Below are 17007 nucleotides of genomic sequence, written 5' to 3'. Positions count from 1 at the left end.
GAGAGCGCCATGTGCTCTGGCTGGCCGAGCGGCCTTGGACACCTCGGACACCCCGGACTCTCAAAGTAGAGCGAGGGCGGCCGTGGCTAGCTCCTGAATTCGTGCCAAGGATCAAGACGGAGTTGTAGGTAAAAATGGTGATATGTATATGGTGTTGAAACACACAGTGGGGCCTTGTGATCATTATGTGACTTCTGGTTGACAGCCACATGTCTCCTCACACCCTCAAAGCCAGCGTGGGTTGGGGTGGCTTGGGATGCACACAGTTGTAGCCCAAGAATACCCTGTAATATTTGGTGATATACAAAGAGCCCATTTCCTCCCTCAGAGCCCAGGGTCAATTTATCTCTGCAAGTTACCTGCAGTTGGTCAGTCTGAGAGAAAGACAATGCCTAGGGTCCTTCAAGATAAAGGACAGGGGAATGGTGTTGGTCCTATTCAGTGGGAAGCGGCCCAACAAAACAGGGTGCACGTCTTGGCCTCCCATATTCATTGGCCAGGTGACTCTACCAAGCTCCTCAACATCTGCAAATCTCAGCCCCCCTTCCCGCCCCAACTTAAAATGGGGACATTAATAGTACCTGCCTTTTAGAGTTATGAGGATCAAATACAACAGCATATATAACGTGTTTGGCATCTTACCTTTCACGTAACAATGATCAAATGATGGGGGTGATGGGTGGGAATTATTAGAGGTTATAGGATAAAATATTATGAGAAGGGCAGGGGAATGTCAATAAGGTTAATAAGGAAACGTAGTTAATAAGGTGCATTAAGGTTCAGTACGGTGCCCATTTCAAAGGGCCTTGAATGATTACTTCTACACATGGTGTCTTAAGTGTTCCCCTGCTTAATAAATGTGAGGGGGTGGGGCGCGCCTGAGTGGTTCAGTCACTTAAGCCGCCGACTTCAGCTTCAGCCTCATGATCTCGCGGTTTGTGAGTTCCAGACCCGCGTCCGGCTTGGCGCTGACAGCTCAGAGCCTGGAGCCCGTTTCGGATTCTGTGTCTCCCTCTCTCTCTCTCTCTGCCCCTCCCCTGCTCACGCTCTGTCTCTCTTTCTTTCAAAAATGAATAAAGATTTTTTAAAAAGTTAATAAAAAATTAATGTGAGAAGGGGATGTTCAATAGCCCAAAGGGATGTGGCAGGACAACCTAGAAGGGGAGACAGAGATGCTATCAGAAAGTAACAGCCTCCGAGCTCCGGCCACCAGCACCCGGCACCAAAGCTGCCTGCTGCAGCCACCTTCACCTGTGCCTGAAGCTCTCCCGATCCTCTTTGTTATACTCCATGGCTGAGGGTCCCCGGCTTGCCCCACTGCTGCCTCCCATGACACCTGACCAGTAGTCAGGATTGCTCTCCAAATCCCCCGACACAGGGAACTGCTTGCTTCTCATCTGGTGGTACGCCTGGCGGAAATTACTGTCCTCCTCGTGCAGGGAGCTGAGTTCCGAGATGGTGTTGTTATCTGCAGGGACAAAACCAGACATGACAGAGCTTTCTACGTATTAGGGTGGGAACTCTGTGAAGGGCTGAGACCGAGGCTCTGGGGAACCCCCCTCCCGAAGGCCTCAATCCTGTCCAGGGTTGGTTATAGACCTGAACTAATGGGATTTGTGTTCCGAGCTCAGCGGGAACTGGCTCCACCCAAAAGCCCACTTGCTTATCAGGAGGAAGGCTTCCCGCAATCTCTGTTGGTGGAATGGGAAAACAGTTGTTACTGCTCCACCTAAGGCAGGCTTCCCAGAACTTGGGCTCTTTTGCAGCTGGTTTCCTCCTAGAGCATCACCATCCTTGTTCCAGTGTTTTTCTCCACGTATACTTGGGTGAAAGCCGTGACGATCCCAGGCATGTTGAGCCAAAAGGGGCAAAAAGAGAAGTCGTAGTTCACAAGATCTTCCCTACTGTTGCCTGAGTCCCAAGACGGGCCTTCAGAGCCGGGACAGCCCCATGCTTTAGAGGAACCCCAGTCCAGCCTCCTGCAGCCGTGCCCCTCACCACAGAGCACAGTCCACAGGGTCAAGGGGACTGCATACCTCGTATCCATTCTTTCCCTTTCTGGATACTCATCCAGGAACCTGGAATATCCTTCCCAGTTGGCACCACGTCCATTTCCAGGGCCTACAAAGACTCCTTTGCCTCCCTAAAGAGGATTCCAGGAGTGTGCAGCCACGGGTGGCTAGGACAGTTGTGTAGAGGTGTGGGAAGGAAAGGGGGATTGGGTTGCACTATGGTCTATGGGCTTCCACTTGTACTCTTCCTACAAAATTCTAAGGAGGGGATGGCCACAGTTTGCTCATTCCCTAAAGGGCCCTAAGTAGCATTTTGCATAAGCACTTGTGAATAAGACCAGAATCGCAGTCTGGAAAGGAAAAAAAAAAAAAAAACAAAAACCACCAACTATTTATTTATAGAACTTCGAAATGGATTGAATATCATTTTACTTAAAAAAAAACACATCTAGCGAATCTATTTCTAATGTAACTGGATCCATTTGTTTTCTACAATCCTTTGGTTAGAACTTCAAAATATTATCAAAATCAACATTTACAAGGTGTAAGGCCTGGCTGTTGAGCAAAAGGTAAGCCAAGATAGGATGTGGGCAGCACAAATATGTGTCTCAGGTTCCCCTCTACTTCTCCTCCCTACCCCCAACAGTCCTTGGAGGAGCAGAGAATTTTGCTGAGTCCCACCCATAGAGGAAAGGAAGGGCCTCCCCACCACTGCATAAACAGTGTCCTTGTCCTGTTCTACCAGATCTGGGCTTACTGGAAATGTCATTCATTTTGGTCATGCAATCAGTTGGTTTTGGATTATAATCTAATTGTTAAACCTTTTCCTCTTTCTGAGGAGAATGGACTAGTTAGTGCCCATTTTAAAGAAAAATAACTCAGATACTACTGATTAAACAATCTAGAACCTTCCTTTTCTCATGATCTCAGTGAATTCGAATCTCCTGGGAACAGCACAGAAGAGAACTATCAGGGGAGCCTGGGTGGCTCAGTCGGTAAATCGTCCGACTTCGGCTCAGGTCATGATCTTGCAGTTTGGCAGTTTGTGAGTTCGAGCCCCGCGTTGGGCTTTGTGCTAACAGCTCAAAGCCTGGAGCCTGCTTCGGATTCTGTGTCTCCCCCTCTCTGCCCCTCCCATGCCCATGCTTGGTCTCTGTCTCTCGATAATAAATAAACATTAAAAAAAGAAGAGAACTATAAAATGCATCAAGTGAAACTGCTGAACGATCACACTGTTGGCTCAGAACTTTCCTTAAACTTCAGGGAATAATGGACTTTTCCCACTTCTCCACACAGTGAGGGCTAGCTCTGTTTCACCATTCATACTGGTGGACCATCTAGGATGTCTGCGGCTCTAACATTTCTGCCGCATCGAGCATACACATCAACGTCCCTGCTTCACGAACACCTAATAATGTAACTCTAGGACAGGAAAGACAGACTTTGTCTGTAAAGGGCCAGATAGCAAATATTTTAGGTTTTGCAAGCCGTGTTGTCACAACTCTTCACCCTGCCATTGTAGCACAAAAGCGGCCACAGTCAATGTATAAGTGAGCCGGCATGGCTCTGTTCCAATACAACCTTTTTACAAAAACAGGAAGTGGAACATATTTGCCCTGGTAGCTGTTGTCTACAGATCACTGCACTAGGAAGGATCCTGGACTAAAAACATCCCAAGAGCAACCCCCTACTTACAAGGGGCAAGAAGAAAAAGGATCTTCCTGGCTAGCATATTCATGAACTTGAAATTCCCAGTTCTTACAGAATCTTGCCCCAGCCTGAAACCAGGAGATCCGTTTTACAAGGAGATCTTCAAGACCGTCCCACGTCCAAGATCCACCCCAGGGTTTACTCTGCTCTTCAGGAACAGAACCTCTCAAAGTCAAGTGAACTATATTCCTACTTCATCTCTGTGCAATTATTGTAATGTCAACCCGCAGGTTCCAGGAAATCCTGTTCCAGTTCTAGCACTTTTCCTCTCTGCCTCCCTTTCCTTCTCTGTAAAAGGAAAGAGATGGGAGCGCCTGGGTGGCTCAGTCGGTTAAGCGTCCGACTTCGGCTCAAGTCATGATCTCGCGGTTCATGAGTTCGAGCCCCGCATCCAGCTCTGTGCTCTGACAGCTTGGAGCCTGAGCCTGCTTCATATGCTGTGTCTCCCTCTCTCTCCCTGCCCTCCCCGACTCATGCTCTGTCTCTCTCTCTCTCTCTCTCTGTCTCTCAAAAATGAATAAATGTTTAAAAATTTTTTTTTATTTTTTTATTTAAAAAAAAATTATTTTATTTTTTTTATTTGAAAAAAAATTTTTTTAAACGTTTATTTATTTTTGAGACAGAGAGAGACAGAGCATGAACGGGGGAGGGTCAGAGAGAGGGAGACACAGAATCTGAAACAGGCTCCAGGCTCCGAGCTGTCAGCACAGAGCCCGACGCGGGGCTCGAACTCACAGACAGCGAAATCATGACCTGAACCGAAGTCGGCCGCTTAACCCACTGAGCCACCCAGGCGCCCCCAAAATTTTTTTTTTTAAATGAGGGAGGTGGGGGCGCCTGGGTGGCGCAGTCGGTTAAGCGTCCGACTTCAGCTAGGTCATGATCTCGCGGTCCGTGAGTTCAAGCCCCGCATCGGGCTCTGGGCTGACGGCTCAGAGCCTGGAGCCTGTTTCCAATTCTGTGTCTCCCTCTCTCTCTGCCCCTCCCCCGTTCATGCTCTGTCTCTCTCTGTCCCAAAAATGAATAAACGTTGAATAAATGAGGGAGGTGGATTCAACAACCTCAATCTTTTCAGCTCTAACATACTAAAGTCCTAGGAGGTAAAAGGCTGTGATCTCTAAACAGATACAGCCGTGGCAGCCACGGAGCCATCCAGTTTGCTCAAAAATTTCTTGGGTAAAGAGCACAGGACTGGGAATCAGAAGAGCTGGGTTCTCATCCTGGTCCGGTCACTTCAACCCTCTGGGCTTCTGTTTCCTCATCTGTACACTGCAAAGGTTGACCTCAGCCATCTTTAAGATGCTAAGATTCCATGGATGCTAAGATTCCATGACATTAATGATCTGTCAGTCCCCCAAGACCATCCAGGTAGGCAGGAGACATCACCTAAACCGGCACCCATCCTTCTAGCTTAACCTCAGGTTTTAACTTTTTCTCTGAGCTGTGAGATCCACAGATTTCCTCCCAGGCTCCTTCTCCTTGATCCCTATCTGTGTCCCCTCACAGGGCTCCATGACAACACGTTACAACTAACTTGTCAAGTGCAGTGACATCTGCATTCCTGACATTCCAATCTGGAGATTGTCTTTTTATAGTCCCTGCGGTGGGAGGATGCAGCCCAGACAGGATGAATTTAGCATTGCAAACTGGGAGGAATATGTTGTCCTTAATCTGAATAAAGTGCCTCTAGTCTGGGACTGTTTCCCCAACAATTCTATCGAGTCTCTCCTTGCTTCCAAGGCAAGGAGGGTTCAAAGAGAGACAGACATTGTGACCTTACTACCAGGCCCGCCAGCACCCTTTTGATAATCAGCGAATCTACGTCAGACCTGCCCTGTGCCGCCCCTCATCACGGAAGGTAATTTGGGATCCTCGCCAAATAATCAGCCGTGTCGGCTGCCAAGCGTCCAATGGGCTGCGAGTGAGTTAAGGTTGGGGCCCTGCAACTCCGTGATTTAAAGGTTCTCTTGACGAGAGGGACACCCTTTCTGCTAGCCCCTCGGTCTCTGCTGCTGGGGATCTCAGAGCAACGTCGGGCCTCCTTTTTGTAGATTCATTTGGCAGACTTGCTCGTTCACTTTCCTCGAGGCCCCCCCTCTAGCAAGTCAGCAGCTGGACCGTTGTTCAATGATGGGGGCTTTCGTGCTGGGAAAAAAACGCACATCTTTTGTCATTATTCTGAATCTGTTTTAAAGAGAGTAGCAGGGAGAGACTCTTCGAATAAAGTATTTCCAACCCCAGGACTGCACAGGCCCAACAGCGCTGGCTACTCCATGGAGAGATGCAACGTAAGCCAAGGGACACACATCTGCTCTACTCCTCGCACCAGAAGCCCTTTCTCTCCCTTGTGTGTACTTGAGGCTACTGTCCTCAGGATGTCACCGGCACCCTTGCTGGTTCTAACCCTGAGAGCTCAGGGCTGCCCAGGTTTGGTAACCCCCGAATCCCCTTCAGCGTTGAACTCCCGCATGACGCGCAGATCACACAGAACTAACAGATGCTCACATCTGCCTCTCATCCTTCTGGCCGGATCAAACTGAGCCAGCTCCTTCTCGACGTAGTACAGGACCTTCATGGAGTCTCTCTCTTTGTCCGCTTGGATCCGGTAGCCTTTGCGAACTGTTAAGGAAAGGACAGGAAGGTGAGCTGAAAAAAGCAGGAGGGGGCCTCCATTTTACCAAGTGAAAAAAACATGGTCCCCGCTTATAACAACTCTTTTTGAAATCACCCAGAAATAGTCATCTATATTTATACTTATGGAACCATACCTGAGATCCCTTTTATCAGATGGTGCCCCTGGAACGGAGGAACAGCAGGTAAATAACAGAGTTCTATGACAGTGTATTTTGGGTCACTTGTTAAATTCTGTTTCCTGCTTTCTGACCTTCTAGAGCTCCACTTAAAGATCATCTTCTCAAAGCTCAGGGAAGTATACTCACACTAAAAAAAAAAGACCACTTTCTAGACAGATCATTCTATACCATCTGGGGATCACATCTTCACTTGGTAGGAGCACATGTAAATAAAACAGACACCCCAACATCAGGGACCTTGACAAAGGTGGCCTGAACGCCTCTAGTGTCCTGGGAGATGATGCAAAAACTCCATAACTGGGATTAGAGACTATGATACACATTTGGGCCAAGGAAGGTGCAAACCACATGGATTGCTAAGTATGGTTCCATTTATTTCTTTAACATTTTCCTTTTAGGAAAGGGAATACCACATTCTAGACATGATAAATTCAACCTGCCGCTATGTGGTTACAAGCAGGTGTTATTTTCAGGGCTTAATAAGAAACAAAACTAAAGCCTGAGAGATAATACCACCTCCTACATTCCCATCACTCATGTTGTCAGATACAAAGGCTGTTGAAGCCCCATATCACTTAAGTATCAGCCAAGTCCAATACCAGCCTCAAGGGTGATCAGACACAGGCACGTCTAATCTTCACAGATAAGGGAAACAAGAGAAGGGAAGGAATGGAATGGGGACGTAACAATAATGGCAAGAGACAACACTCATTGGGCACTATAAATGTGCTGAGGTACGGTGCTAAATGCTTTCATGGACGTTCATTCCTCCCAACCCCTAATGAAGTTCCGGTAGCCTCATTTTATGGTTGAGAAAAGTCTGATTCAGAGGGATTTCATAACTTGCTCAAGCATTACTGGCAGCACCAGAGCTGGAACCATGTTATCTGACTGAAGCCTCTCTGGGGCCTAGGAGTCAGGGGTAGTAGGAAAGACAAGAGGAGAAAGCCCAGAGTAGGAAATGCTCGTAGGTGTGCCCTAGGTGGGAGGATCTGAGCCGTCGTCCTATCTTCTTGCCAGTCAGGACTCTACAACGGGATGGAAGAAAGTGACCCAACCCCCAACGTCCTCTGTTCCCAAAGCAGGGCGAATGCCATAAAGAAACCACATGACTGCATGTGCCTCCAGAGGGGACTCTGCTTTCTGGTCACCTTACCCTGGCTGTGGACAAAGCCCCACACACGAACTATGTCCACGGAAGATTAAAATACAGCATTCCGCAGCACACTGATCACAGCCCTGGCACCGAAAACTGAAAGAACGCCCCCACACCCATTTGCAGGTGCACCAATTTTCTATATGAGAACATTCTGGGCAGTTCAGATTCATCTCCAATTGTGGAATCACTTCAAAAAAAAAAAAAAAAAAACGAATGAATCTCAGCACACGCGTTTAAGTGGCACCTTCTCCTGGAGGTTAGATCCGTAATCCTTATGCAGAAGCAATTATTAGCAGGAATGATTTTATTTATCAAGCTACACACTCTTCCTTCCATCTCTGCAGAGGCGTTTACAGAGTAGTACAGACAGTTCAATTAAAATGCAATTATCCCACGGAACTGCTATGTCTGTTCTGAGGCAGTCATGTCTGATGGATGAAACACAGGGCTAGGAAATAGGGAACTGGGCACTGGTAGGCATGTGGCTGGTTTATTGAGGGGCCTCAAATAAATGATGACCTACCAAGTACTTGGTTTTAATGTCTATAAAATGCAACTAATACTTCCCCAACTTTAAATCTTCCCAACCTTTCTCTTCACAAGGAAGAGAAGACAGATATAGAAAAAATTTAAAAAGGTAAAAAAGAGGACAACAAAGACCTAATCGGTAGAGTTCTTTGAGTTCCTTGTAATTGTCAGGGGCCGCTCAAATGGCACCACATTCCAAAAGCTTTCTCTGATTCTCATAGCTATAAAGTTCTATTTCTTCTCTCTCTCCATCTCATTTCTCTCTTATAAACCATTTACTTGGAAGTTTCACTAGGACCCTCAATACGCTCTAGTTTGTTCCAAATTATTTGTATAAATGTCTCATCTTCCCAAAGATTTTCGAAGGAAAAGAAGTCTTATTCTAGATCAGCGTAAAGCCCAGAACAGTGCTTGGTAGGCACTTAATATAACGTTTGAGGGGCGCCTGGGTGGCGCAGTCGGTTAAGCGTTCAGCCAGGTCACGATCTCGCGGTCCGTGAGTTCGAGCCCCGCATCAGGCTCTGGGCGGATGGCTCGGAGCCTGGAGCCTGTTTCCGATTCTGTGTCTCCCTCTCTCTCTGCCCCTCCCCCGTTCATGCTCTGTCTCTCTCTGTCCCAAAAATAAAAATAAAAACGTTGGAAAAAAAAATTAAAAAAAAATAAATTAAATAAACGTTTGAGCTGAATTGGTGCTAGTCTGAGGGTGGTGCGGGGGGTAATGATTTCCTTGGAAAGAGTATTTCCTGTAGAGTTTCCCTCTCTAGATTCTAAACTTCCTGAGGACAAGGACCGGTTCTATCTCTGCATCTCCAGCACAAGCACAGAGCCTAGCGCACTGTAGACCCTAGAAACATGTGTTTGTATGAATGAATGAGTGAATGAACGAACGAACGAATGAACAGAAATCAGGAATAGAAACTATATGACAAGGGACTGCAGAGTAAGGCAGAAGCAGCCATGTGGTTGGTTGGTCAGAGGGTTTTGGCCAGGAAGGGGAGGACTTGAACGATGGCTTGAGGGAGCAGCAAGGTTTAGGTCAGTTTTGCTGCCATCATTGATGGTTATTTTTTAAAGGAGAACACTAGCAGGTGCTATAGGCATTAGGGAAGGGGCCTACCCCACCTGAACTATGGCCTCAGCCAGGTGTTTTAAATGTGTGAAGCACTGTTACGGTAAACATTCAGTCATACTGAGATCAAGTGGAGGTGGGGAGGTGTTGCTTTATGGAACAATGTCCCAGCTGTCCCCTGGTGGTGAGAGATGGCCGCCTCTCTGAGCAACAGCTGGAAACCTCTCCGTTAGTTGCAACTTGGAGTAGAGCATAGATTGTTTTCTGTGCCATTATAACAAATCACACTCCTCCTTGTGAGACAGGTTTGATGATGTATGCACAGGTTATCATGTCCCTGAAAGGTTACAGTCACTATTTACAGCCTCAAATGAAGACAGTTGTCTCGCCTTCCAATCCTGGCATTATAAAGAGACTCCGCTAGAACAGATACTTTCTGCCTTGACTTCAGCTAACGTCTTCAGAAATCTAAATCCCTCCGATTTGCTGAGAAGGACGAGGACGAATTATTGATATTTAGACTTTAGAGGTATCATCTATTTGGTTTCAGTAGCTAAAAAGCTAGGCCATTCTCCCTGCAAAAAGGTGTTTCTTTTTTTCCAACTGAAAACTGTAAGTTTTGGGGCGCCTGGGTGGCGCAGTCGGTTAAGCGTCCGACTTCAGCCAGGTCACGATCTCGCGGTCCGTGAGTTCGAGCCCCGCGTCGGACTCTGGGCTGATGGCTCAGGGCCTGGAGCCTGTTTCCCATTCTGTGTCTCCCTCTCTCTCTGCCCCTCCCCCGTTCATGCTCTGTCTCTCTCTATCCCAAAAATAAATAAACGTTGAAAAAAAAAAAAAACTGTAAGTTTGATTGTGTAGCACACTAAAACTAGAACGAAAACAAGTTCTCTCATCCTGGCAGAATCTGGCTCTGTGTCACATACATGCTCAGGAGCATTTAAAACACCAGAAAACCTCTCTTCATCCCTCCAAGCAGATGAGACTTTTCCTTCTCTGAGCTCGCATCAGGGAGCAGTCTTATCATACACTGCTTTGTATTTCTTCACTCGTTTTATGTCCATTCACAAACCCCCAATGCCCATTTTGCTAGACAGCAAATTCTGTGAGGGAAAATTCGTAGGCATTCATCAAATTTTTCTTCTATGAAAACAAGTAAAAGGGTGTCAGGTTGATTTTTATCTGTCATTTGCCTGAAGATCCGAGAACTCCCTGATGTGTGGTGATAGTTTAAAAAGACAGGTCCTGGACCATCGGCCAAAGTCCAGCCCTTTTTGGAAAGTGACTCTTCCCCCCAGTGATGTTTCCGTTTAGCATGGATGCGGGATCCATTTATCTTTTCCAGCTCTGCCTGGCCCAATTCCTTTCGTTGCTGTGGCTCTTCATACTTGAACTCCTCGAATGGATTAGCCTCGGCAACTTTGGTTCTGGAGGGGAGGGAGTATTGGGATGTTCACTTTGATGCCAAACTACAAAAATTCTTATTGTTAAAGTAGTTGAGCTGATGTGTTTGACCCAGCTGACTGGAAATCAGCTACTTTTCAGTTAATTTCTCCTTTACAGCCAAGCCTAACTTGTAAAACTTGCAGAAGAAGTCTCTGAGGCAGATACCCATGGATATAGCCTTGTTTTTCCTACCCTATCTTAATGAGCTAAGTAAGGCTGTTTATGGATGACGGAACAGCTGCCACATTCCACCCCCAGGGTGACAGCAGCTCAGTTGTGGGAGAAGTGATGTTTAAAATTTGCATATCCTCTGTATACATACAGTAGGCATATATATAGACGCATATCCTTATTAGTTTTGAAAATGACATTTCAAAACCCTACTTGCCTACTCAATTCTTTTGTAAGAAGAATGAGGGGAGGCCAGGTGGATGTGAAAATAAATTAGAACAAGGCAAGAGTAGCGGCGGAAAGCCAGTGTCGGAGATAGTTGCATTAATCAAGGTGAGAGACAAGGGTAGCAGGGGCTAGGATAGCACAATACAGGTGGAGGAAAGTAAACCGATTCGAGGTTATTTTGAGGTGTAATCCGAGGGACCTGGTGACCAACCGGATGAGGGAAGTGAGGCAGAGATGAGGACAAGGTCCCTGCTTCTGGTTGGGGCTGCCGGGTGGACAACAGGGCCACCTGTTGTGATAAGAAACGCGGGGGTTGGTTTGCAGTCAAAAAACAGCAGACTAATTCGACTTCCTAGAGTCCGAGTTTGAAATGCCTGTGAGATGTCCAGGCAGTTGGGTACATGGGACTGAGGAGCAGGAGAGGGGCTGGAGACAGTGACTGGGAGCCATAAGCATAGAAAACATGATTGAAGCCGTGGGAGTAGATAACATTTCCCAGGGAGAGGACCTTGGACAAAACAGGAGGAAGGCCAGCCAGCGTGGAGAGAAATAAGTAGGAAAAATTACTAACCAACGTGTTGGGGAAGGCAAAGAGAGAGGGGGGGGGGGGGCAGGGGTGGCAGACGCTTTAAGAAGTCAAGGGAGGTTAAGAACTGGGAAGCATTGGTTAGATTTGCCACAAGGCAGTCTTCACAAGCACTGTTTCTGGAGTAGTGAAAGCGATAGCAAGATGGAGGTTAGTCGAGGAGTTGGCGAAAAGCGGAGGAAATGGAGACGTGAAACATCCGAAACGTTGAAGGAGTTCAGCTGTGAAGAGGAGAAAAGGGGTAGGGAAGCAACATCCAAGGACTCCGAGGTTTTTGCAAATTGTTGTTTTATTTTAATGGAGAGATTCAGGCACGCTTTGAATGCTGCTGGGAAGGAGTCTCTAGAGCAAGACGGCCCGGCAAGGAGAGGGGAGCCTGGGATGGAATGTGGGGTACTCAATAAAGAGAGAACCTTGACAAAGCTGAAGAGGCTGAGTCCAGGGCAGGACAGGAGGAGAGAGTTCTTCTATTGTAACAGAGGTCTCAAATAGCTGCCTAGAAGAACGGGGGAGGGAATCAAGGCGCCTCTTCTCTCTCCCAGTTGGTAACTGACTGGCTACACTACACACGCAGCTCATCAAAGATGCCTTTCCCACTACCCAGAGGGTTCAAAAGGGCATTGTATACAAACGTGACCTGAAAAATCACTATTGCTAGATGATTGCCCTAAAATTGAGCTAGCATATAAATATAAAATAGGCTAAACTGACATCTTTATAAATCAGCACTTCTTAACATCTCTAACCTTCTTTAACAAATAATGTACATAGAACATTGGCTTAAGCCACCTTTTTCTTAACAGACAAATAACCGGATGCCATCAATAATTCTGTCCATGGGGCCATGAGTACGGAAATGTGCCCACTAGGGGTCATGAGGAATGCTATCCTGACTCAGTGAACCACACGATGACAACCTGGGCCAGACTAGCTGTGGCTAACATTGGTTGTGCATCTTCCCCTTTTTGCCGGCTGACAGAACCCTGATTTTGTTCATTTCCGAGGTGATTAGGTGTCTCTGGCCTAAGAGATGCGCCTCGATTAGTTCAAGCCAATCTGGTATAGAAACGGGCACAGGACACAATTCTTGCCAATAAAACCACCAAGAAGTCTGTTAGAAGGGGGGAGGGGCTTCTGGAAAAGGTTTCCTCACTCTTGAGAAAAGCAGCACAAGGGAGAAGCGTATCTTTTTCTATCTCTGAATGCATTTAGTACCTGAACTGTGGCAGTCACCACAGGATCATAAGGGGAGCCAGCTTGGAAGGACAGAACAAAAGCTATAAAGAACTCAGTCCTTCAGTGGTGCTACCTGAACTGATCGATTAAGCAACCCCGGAGCCACTTTTCCTTGGGATTTCTTGCTCTGTGAAATAATAAGTGTTCCTATGTTTCAAGCCATTTCTTTTTTTCTTAACCGTTTTTTTTTTTAAACATCTATTCATTTTTTTGAGAGAGAGAGACGGTGCAAAGCGGGGGAGGGACAGAGAGAGGGAGACACAGAATCCGAAGCAGGCTCCAGCCTCTGAGCCGTCAGCACAGAGCCCTACGTGGGGCTCGAACTCACGAACTGTGAGACCGTGACCTGAGCTGAAGTCGGACGCTCAACCGACTGAGCCACCCAGGCGCCCCCTCAAGCCACTTCTAACTGCATTGGGTTAGTATGGCAGGAACCAGAAAAAGGTTGAAATCAGGAGAGAGGAAGTGTCTGTCACCCGATGAGTAAGAATCATTTCATTACGAGAATCCATTTCCAAAAAGTAAGAGGGAATGGGTTCTGCTGGGAAGGAAGGATAAAAAGACTGGAGAAAGGGGAAGCCACAAACCGATTATGAGACAAGTTCCATTAACGTCTCTTTTCCCATTCCATCCTTGGGAGAAACGAACTATATTGTCTTTATCTCTCCAATTCTCTGTGTGTCCTTGATCATTAACTTTTACTTCTCAGTCTGTGACTCATTGCCAGGCTCAGACGTCAGAATTCTACTAATAGTTCCAGGGAGAGGGTAAAAAAAAGAAAAAAAAAAAGAAAAAAACCCACAAATACCAATTGCTCACTGAGGATATCCACTCCTTCCAGGGTCCAGCACGGACAGGTCATTCAGTGGGCCGGATACTCTTCCCGCACCCACTGAAGGAAGTCCAGATACCTCCAGGGGAGAAGTGTCTGTTTTACCAACCCTGCTGGCTCATCCACACCTAGGGATTTAAGTTGCCTTCCAAATATACTTCACACACGTCTAATCGCTACTACCCTGTAATCCTGTTCAGACACCTCCCGGAAAGCTACATTTTAATGTCTCTCCGCCCCTGCTACCCCTGTGCCCTCGCCAATAACCACGAATGCATCATGCCCTAAACACCAGGGCTCATCTCCATCCAAATAAGCTCTCCCTACCAAGTACTTAATTCCGTCTATGGTGCGCATCACTGGACAGCTTGCACTCATCCTGAAGCCTCCCCTTTCCTGCATTCCCTAAAGTCATACCTGCTTCCTCTTTCGAAGTATCTCTCAGATTTACCTGCTCATTTCAACTTCCGTGGCCTCCATCACGACCCAGATGCTCTCATACCCCCCGAACGGCTTCAGTCACCTCTCAGCCCGGGATCGCTGACCCCACTCTCTTCCGTTCCCACTTGCCTTGTTAGCACAGCACCTCTCCAAGAACTCAGGAACCTGCCTGCAGTGGCTCCGACTCCCTTATGGCACCAAGTCCCGGCTCTCCTGAAGGGGTTTCGAGGCCCTCCCTCACCTGGGTGAGGCTCCATTAAAGCCTCCCACTTTCTTCCAGTCAGCCAAGTTGGAGACTGTCAAACACACACCCTGTTCTTCCAGCCCCAGGCTTCCACCACGTGTCCTTCCTGGGGGTGCCCAGCAACCCGCTGTCTGCTTTCTTTTTCCTTTGTGTTCTTCTAGGCCCAGCTCAAAGCCACCTCTTCCCTGAACACTCTGTAACTGCTCCAGCTCTTTATCCTTTGAATTCCCAGCACCATACTCTTTACGGCATCTAATTGTTCTAATAAAAGTCTGTTGTCTCTCCCTGGCTGGGCCGTACCGCTTCCTGGGCAAACCGTGTCCTAAACTTCTCAGTGTTCCTCACAGTACCTACCGTAGTGCAACAGTCCTGAACCCTAGGTAGGGCTGAAAGAACGATTTATTCACTGGATGACCCACATTCAACGGGGACCTTGCCTCTTTTCCTCATCATCTTAGTTCCTGAGGAGTCTGGGAAGAAAGCAGGGGCAGCTACATCCCGCAGCCCTTGGAGAGCCTGACACGCGTTCCAGATGGCATCTGATAGAGCTAGAGAGACCCCACTTCTGGAATGGAGACCGTCACTTTCCAAAGAAGAATCACTGAGCTGATGGTTCTGATCAGGAAGGGACCAGAGCGGAAGCCAGAGAGGAGCATGGGGCAGGGCGGTCTGGAACTACATTTACCACTGTGGCTTCCTCCAGTGGAGTCACTTGGTGCCAGGGGAGGTGGATGCGGCTTGTCCATCAGCATGCCAGATGAGGGGGCTCCTCCCAAGGGGACAGAGGGGATGGAGTAAGGGCCGGGGACACCGGAGACAGAGGGAGGGTACCCGGCCTTTGCTGCTTTCCCTGCTTCATACACTGTGGAGGGAGATGAAGAGCAAAAGAGATTATATTATTGTCCCACCCTCCACAACCCTCACGCCAAAACTCCCTGAGGATGCGCTTACGGGAGCTCTTGGATGTGAGCCTGTGTGTGTGTGTGTGTGTGTGTGTGTGTGTGTGTGTGTGTGTTCTCCTAGGCCTGAACTGATTCATCAGAACCACTCTCCCCCACCCCCTTGGACTCCTCCAGCTCCACCAAAAGCAATGACATAAGGAATTACAGTGTTCAGTAGCTGGCAACTGAGTAAGTAAGCAGTACTAGGAGCTGTCATGGCAGTCCGCGGTGACGGCACGGCCCATTGCTAACCACACTGTCCGTAGGCTGCCTCTGTCTCTCCGGAGGAGGCCTAGCACCGTGCCACCCTCCTGGGTTCCAGGAGGACCCCAAACCTCTTCTAGAGAGGCAGAGCAGGTAATGAGCTTGCACCTGGCCCTGCTCTGTGCTCTCAAAGGCAGAGCAAATAACCTGGGTCCTCCTGGAAACTGCTTTCATCCTAAGAATATTAAGGATGCACGTATGTCTTTCTCCTTCAAGATGTATTCGGCTTATGGCCGGGGTGCCCAACTTAGTGGCTACACGGGCTCGGCCATTCAGGTAAAATTGTGAATCCCCAAGTAAGGACTGGTCCCTTTGTGGACCGTTTTGTCACGGGAATAAATAAAACTCATCCGTGGCCGGATGGTACTCCAAGGCTGCAGTCTGCATACTCTGCTTGTTAAAAGAGGAGTTCTCTGCATCCGAGAGGCACGGCCTTTCCTCTGGCTTGAGGGCCTGAAGAGAGGACAAAAGCCTTACCCACAACCTGACATCGGGAAGCTGCCCTTCCTTTCACCAATAGTGCCAATGAGAGTCGCAAACGCAGGGGTGACTGGTGTGGATGAGAAGTATGGAGAGGTGCAGGCAGGTGAGAAAGCAAACAGCAATGGGCATCTCAGGATGCCGGGGGCTCCCAGCAGAGGTGTGAGCCTGGAACGACCAACTTTTAAGGTGGAAGGAAGGGAGGCGGAGAAGGAGCTCAGGGTACACAGCTGTCTGACGGTGAGGTGACGTTTCTCGCGATCGTTCTACATCTCCCCACTAGTCACTTTACTCACAGGCCTGCGGGCAGCAGCAGGAATCTGGACAACATGGGCAGCGGATGTAGCAACAGCAGCTGTGAGGGCAGCACTGGCACCAGCAGATCCCCACCAGGACGAAGAAGAGGAAGATTCCCAGGATCACCAGGCCAACAAACACCCACTCTGGAAGGACGCACAGAGAAACCCACGGTTGAGGTGGCCCGCTGTCGGGACAGGCACACGCTCAGGGCTGTCTACTGTGGGAGGAGTGGGCGGGAGGGATCTGGGGGAGTATCCGGTAACAGGGCACGGAGCCCCCAAACTCAGGGGGAACTCTGGGAGGGAGAAGTGCAGACTTCACAGGGTTGGGGGGTTCATGGGGAAGAGGGGAGAAGGTTGCCTAGGTCGTACCGGGCACACGTCACGACCAGCACAAAGTGATGGGGGAGCTTCGGGGCCCCCTCCTGGGCAAAAGGTTCACAGTATCAACTGTAGCGTCAGAACAAGTATGGGACAAGAACAGAAAGACCCGCCCGCCGCGGGGGGGGGGGGGGGGCGGGCGGAGAACCCCCAGATGCCGCCCGGCCGCG

General features: G+C 48.4%; 1 protein-coding gene across 1 annotated transcript in view; it reads right to left on the bottom strand.

Annotated features, from left to right (window-relative positions):
• Window positions 1-17007, bottom strand: part of ILDR2 (immunoglobulin like domain containing receptor 2) — a 57410-nt gene that overhangs the window by 7919 nt on the left and 32484 nt on the right. Inside the window, exons 5-9 of the mRNA XM_040451650.1 lie at window positions 16454-16600; window positions 15158-15334; window positions 11345-11422; window positions 6228-6341; window positions 1251-1468 (exon numbers count right to left, since the gene is read on the bottom strand). Coding sequence (XP_040307584.1) covers window positions 1251-1468; window positions 6228-6341; window positions 11345-11422; window positions 15158-15334; window positions 16454-16600 — 734 coding nt within the window. The remainder of the gene's footprint in view (window positions 1-1250; window positions 1469-6227; window positions 6342-11344; window positions 11423-15157; window positions 15335-16453; window positions 16601-17007) is intronic.

The sequence above is a fragment of the Herpailurus yagouaroundi genome, unplaced genomic scaffold, assembly GCF_014898765.1.
Source record: "Herpailurus yagouaroundi ecotype Mexico unplaced genomic scaffold, PumYag 205, whole genome shotgun sequence".
Classification (NCBI taxonomy): Eukaryota; Metazoa; Chordata; class Mammalia; order Carnivora; family Felidae; genus Herpailurus; species Herpailurus yagouaroundi.
The sequence above is the reverse complement of the archived record's forward strand: the minus strand, read 5'-3'. Positions and strand labels throughout refer to the sequence as shown.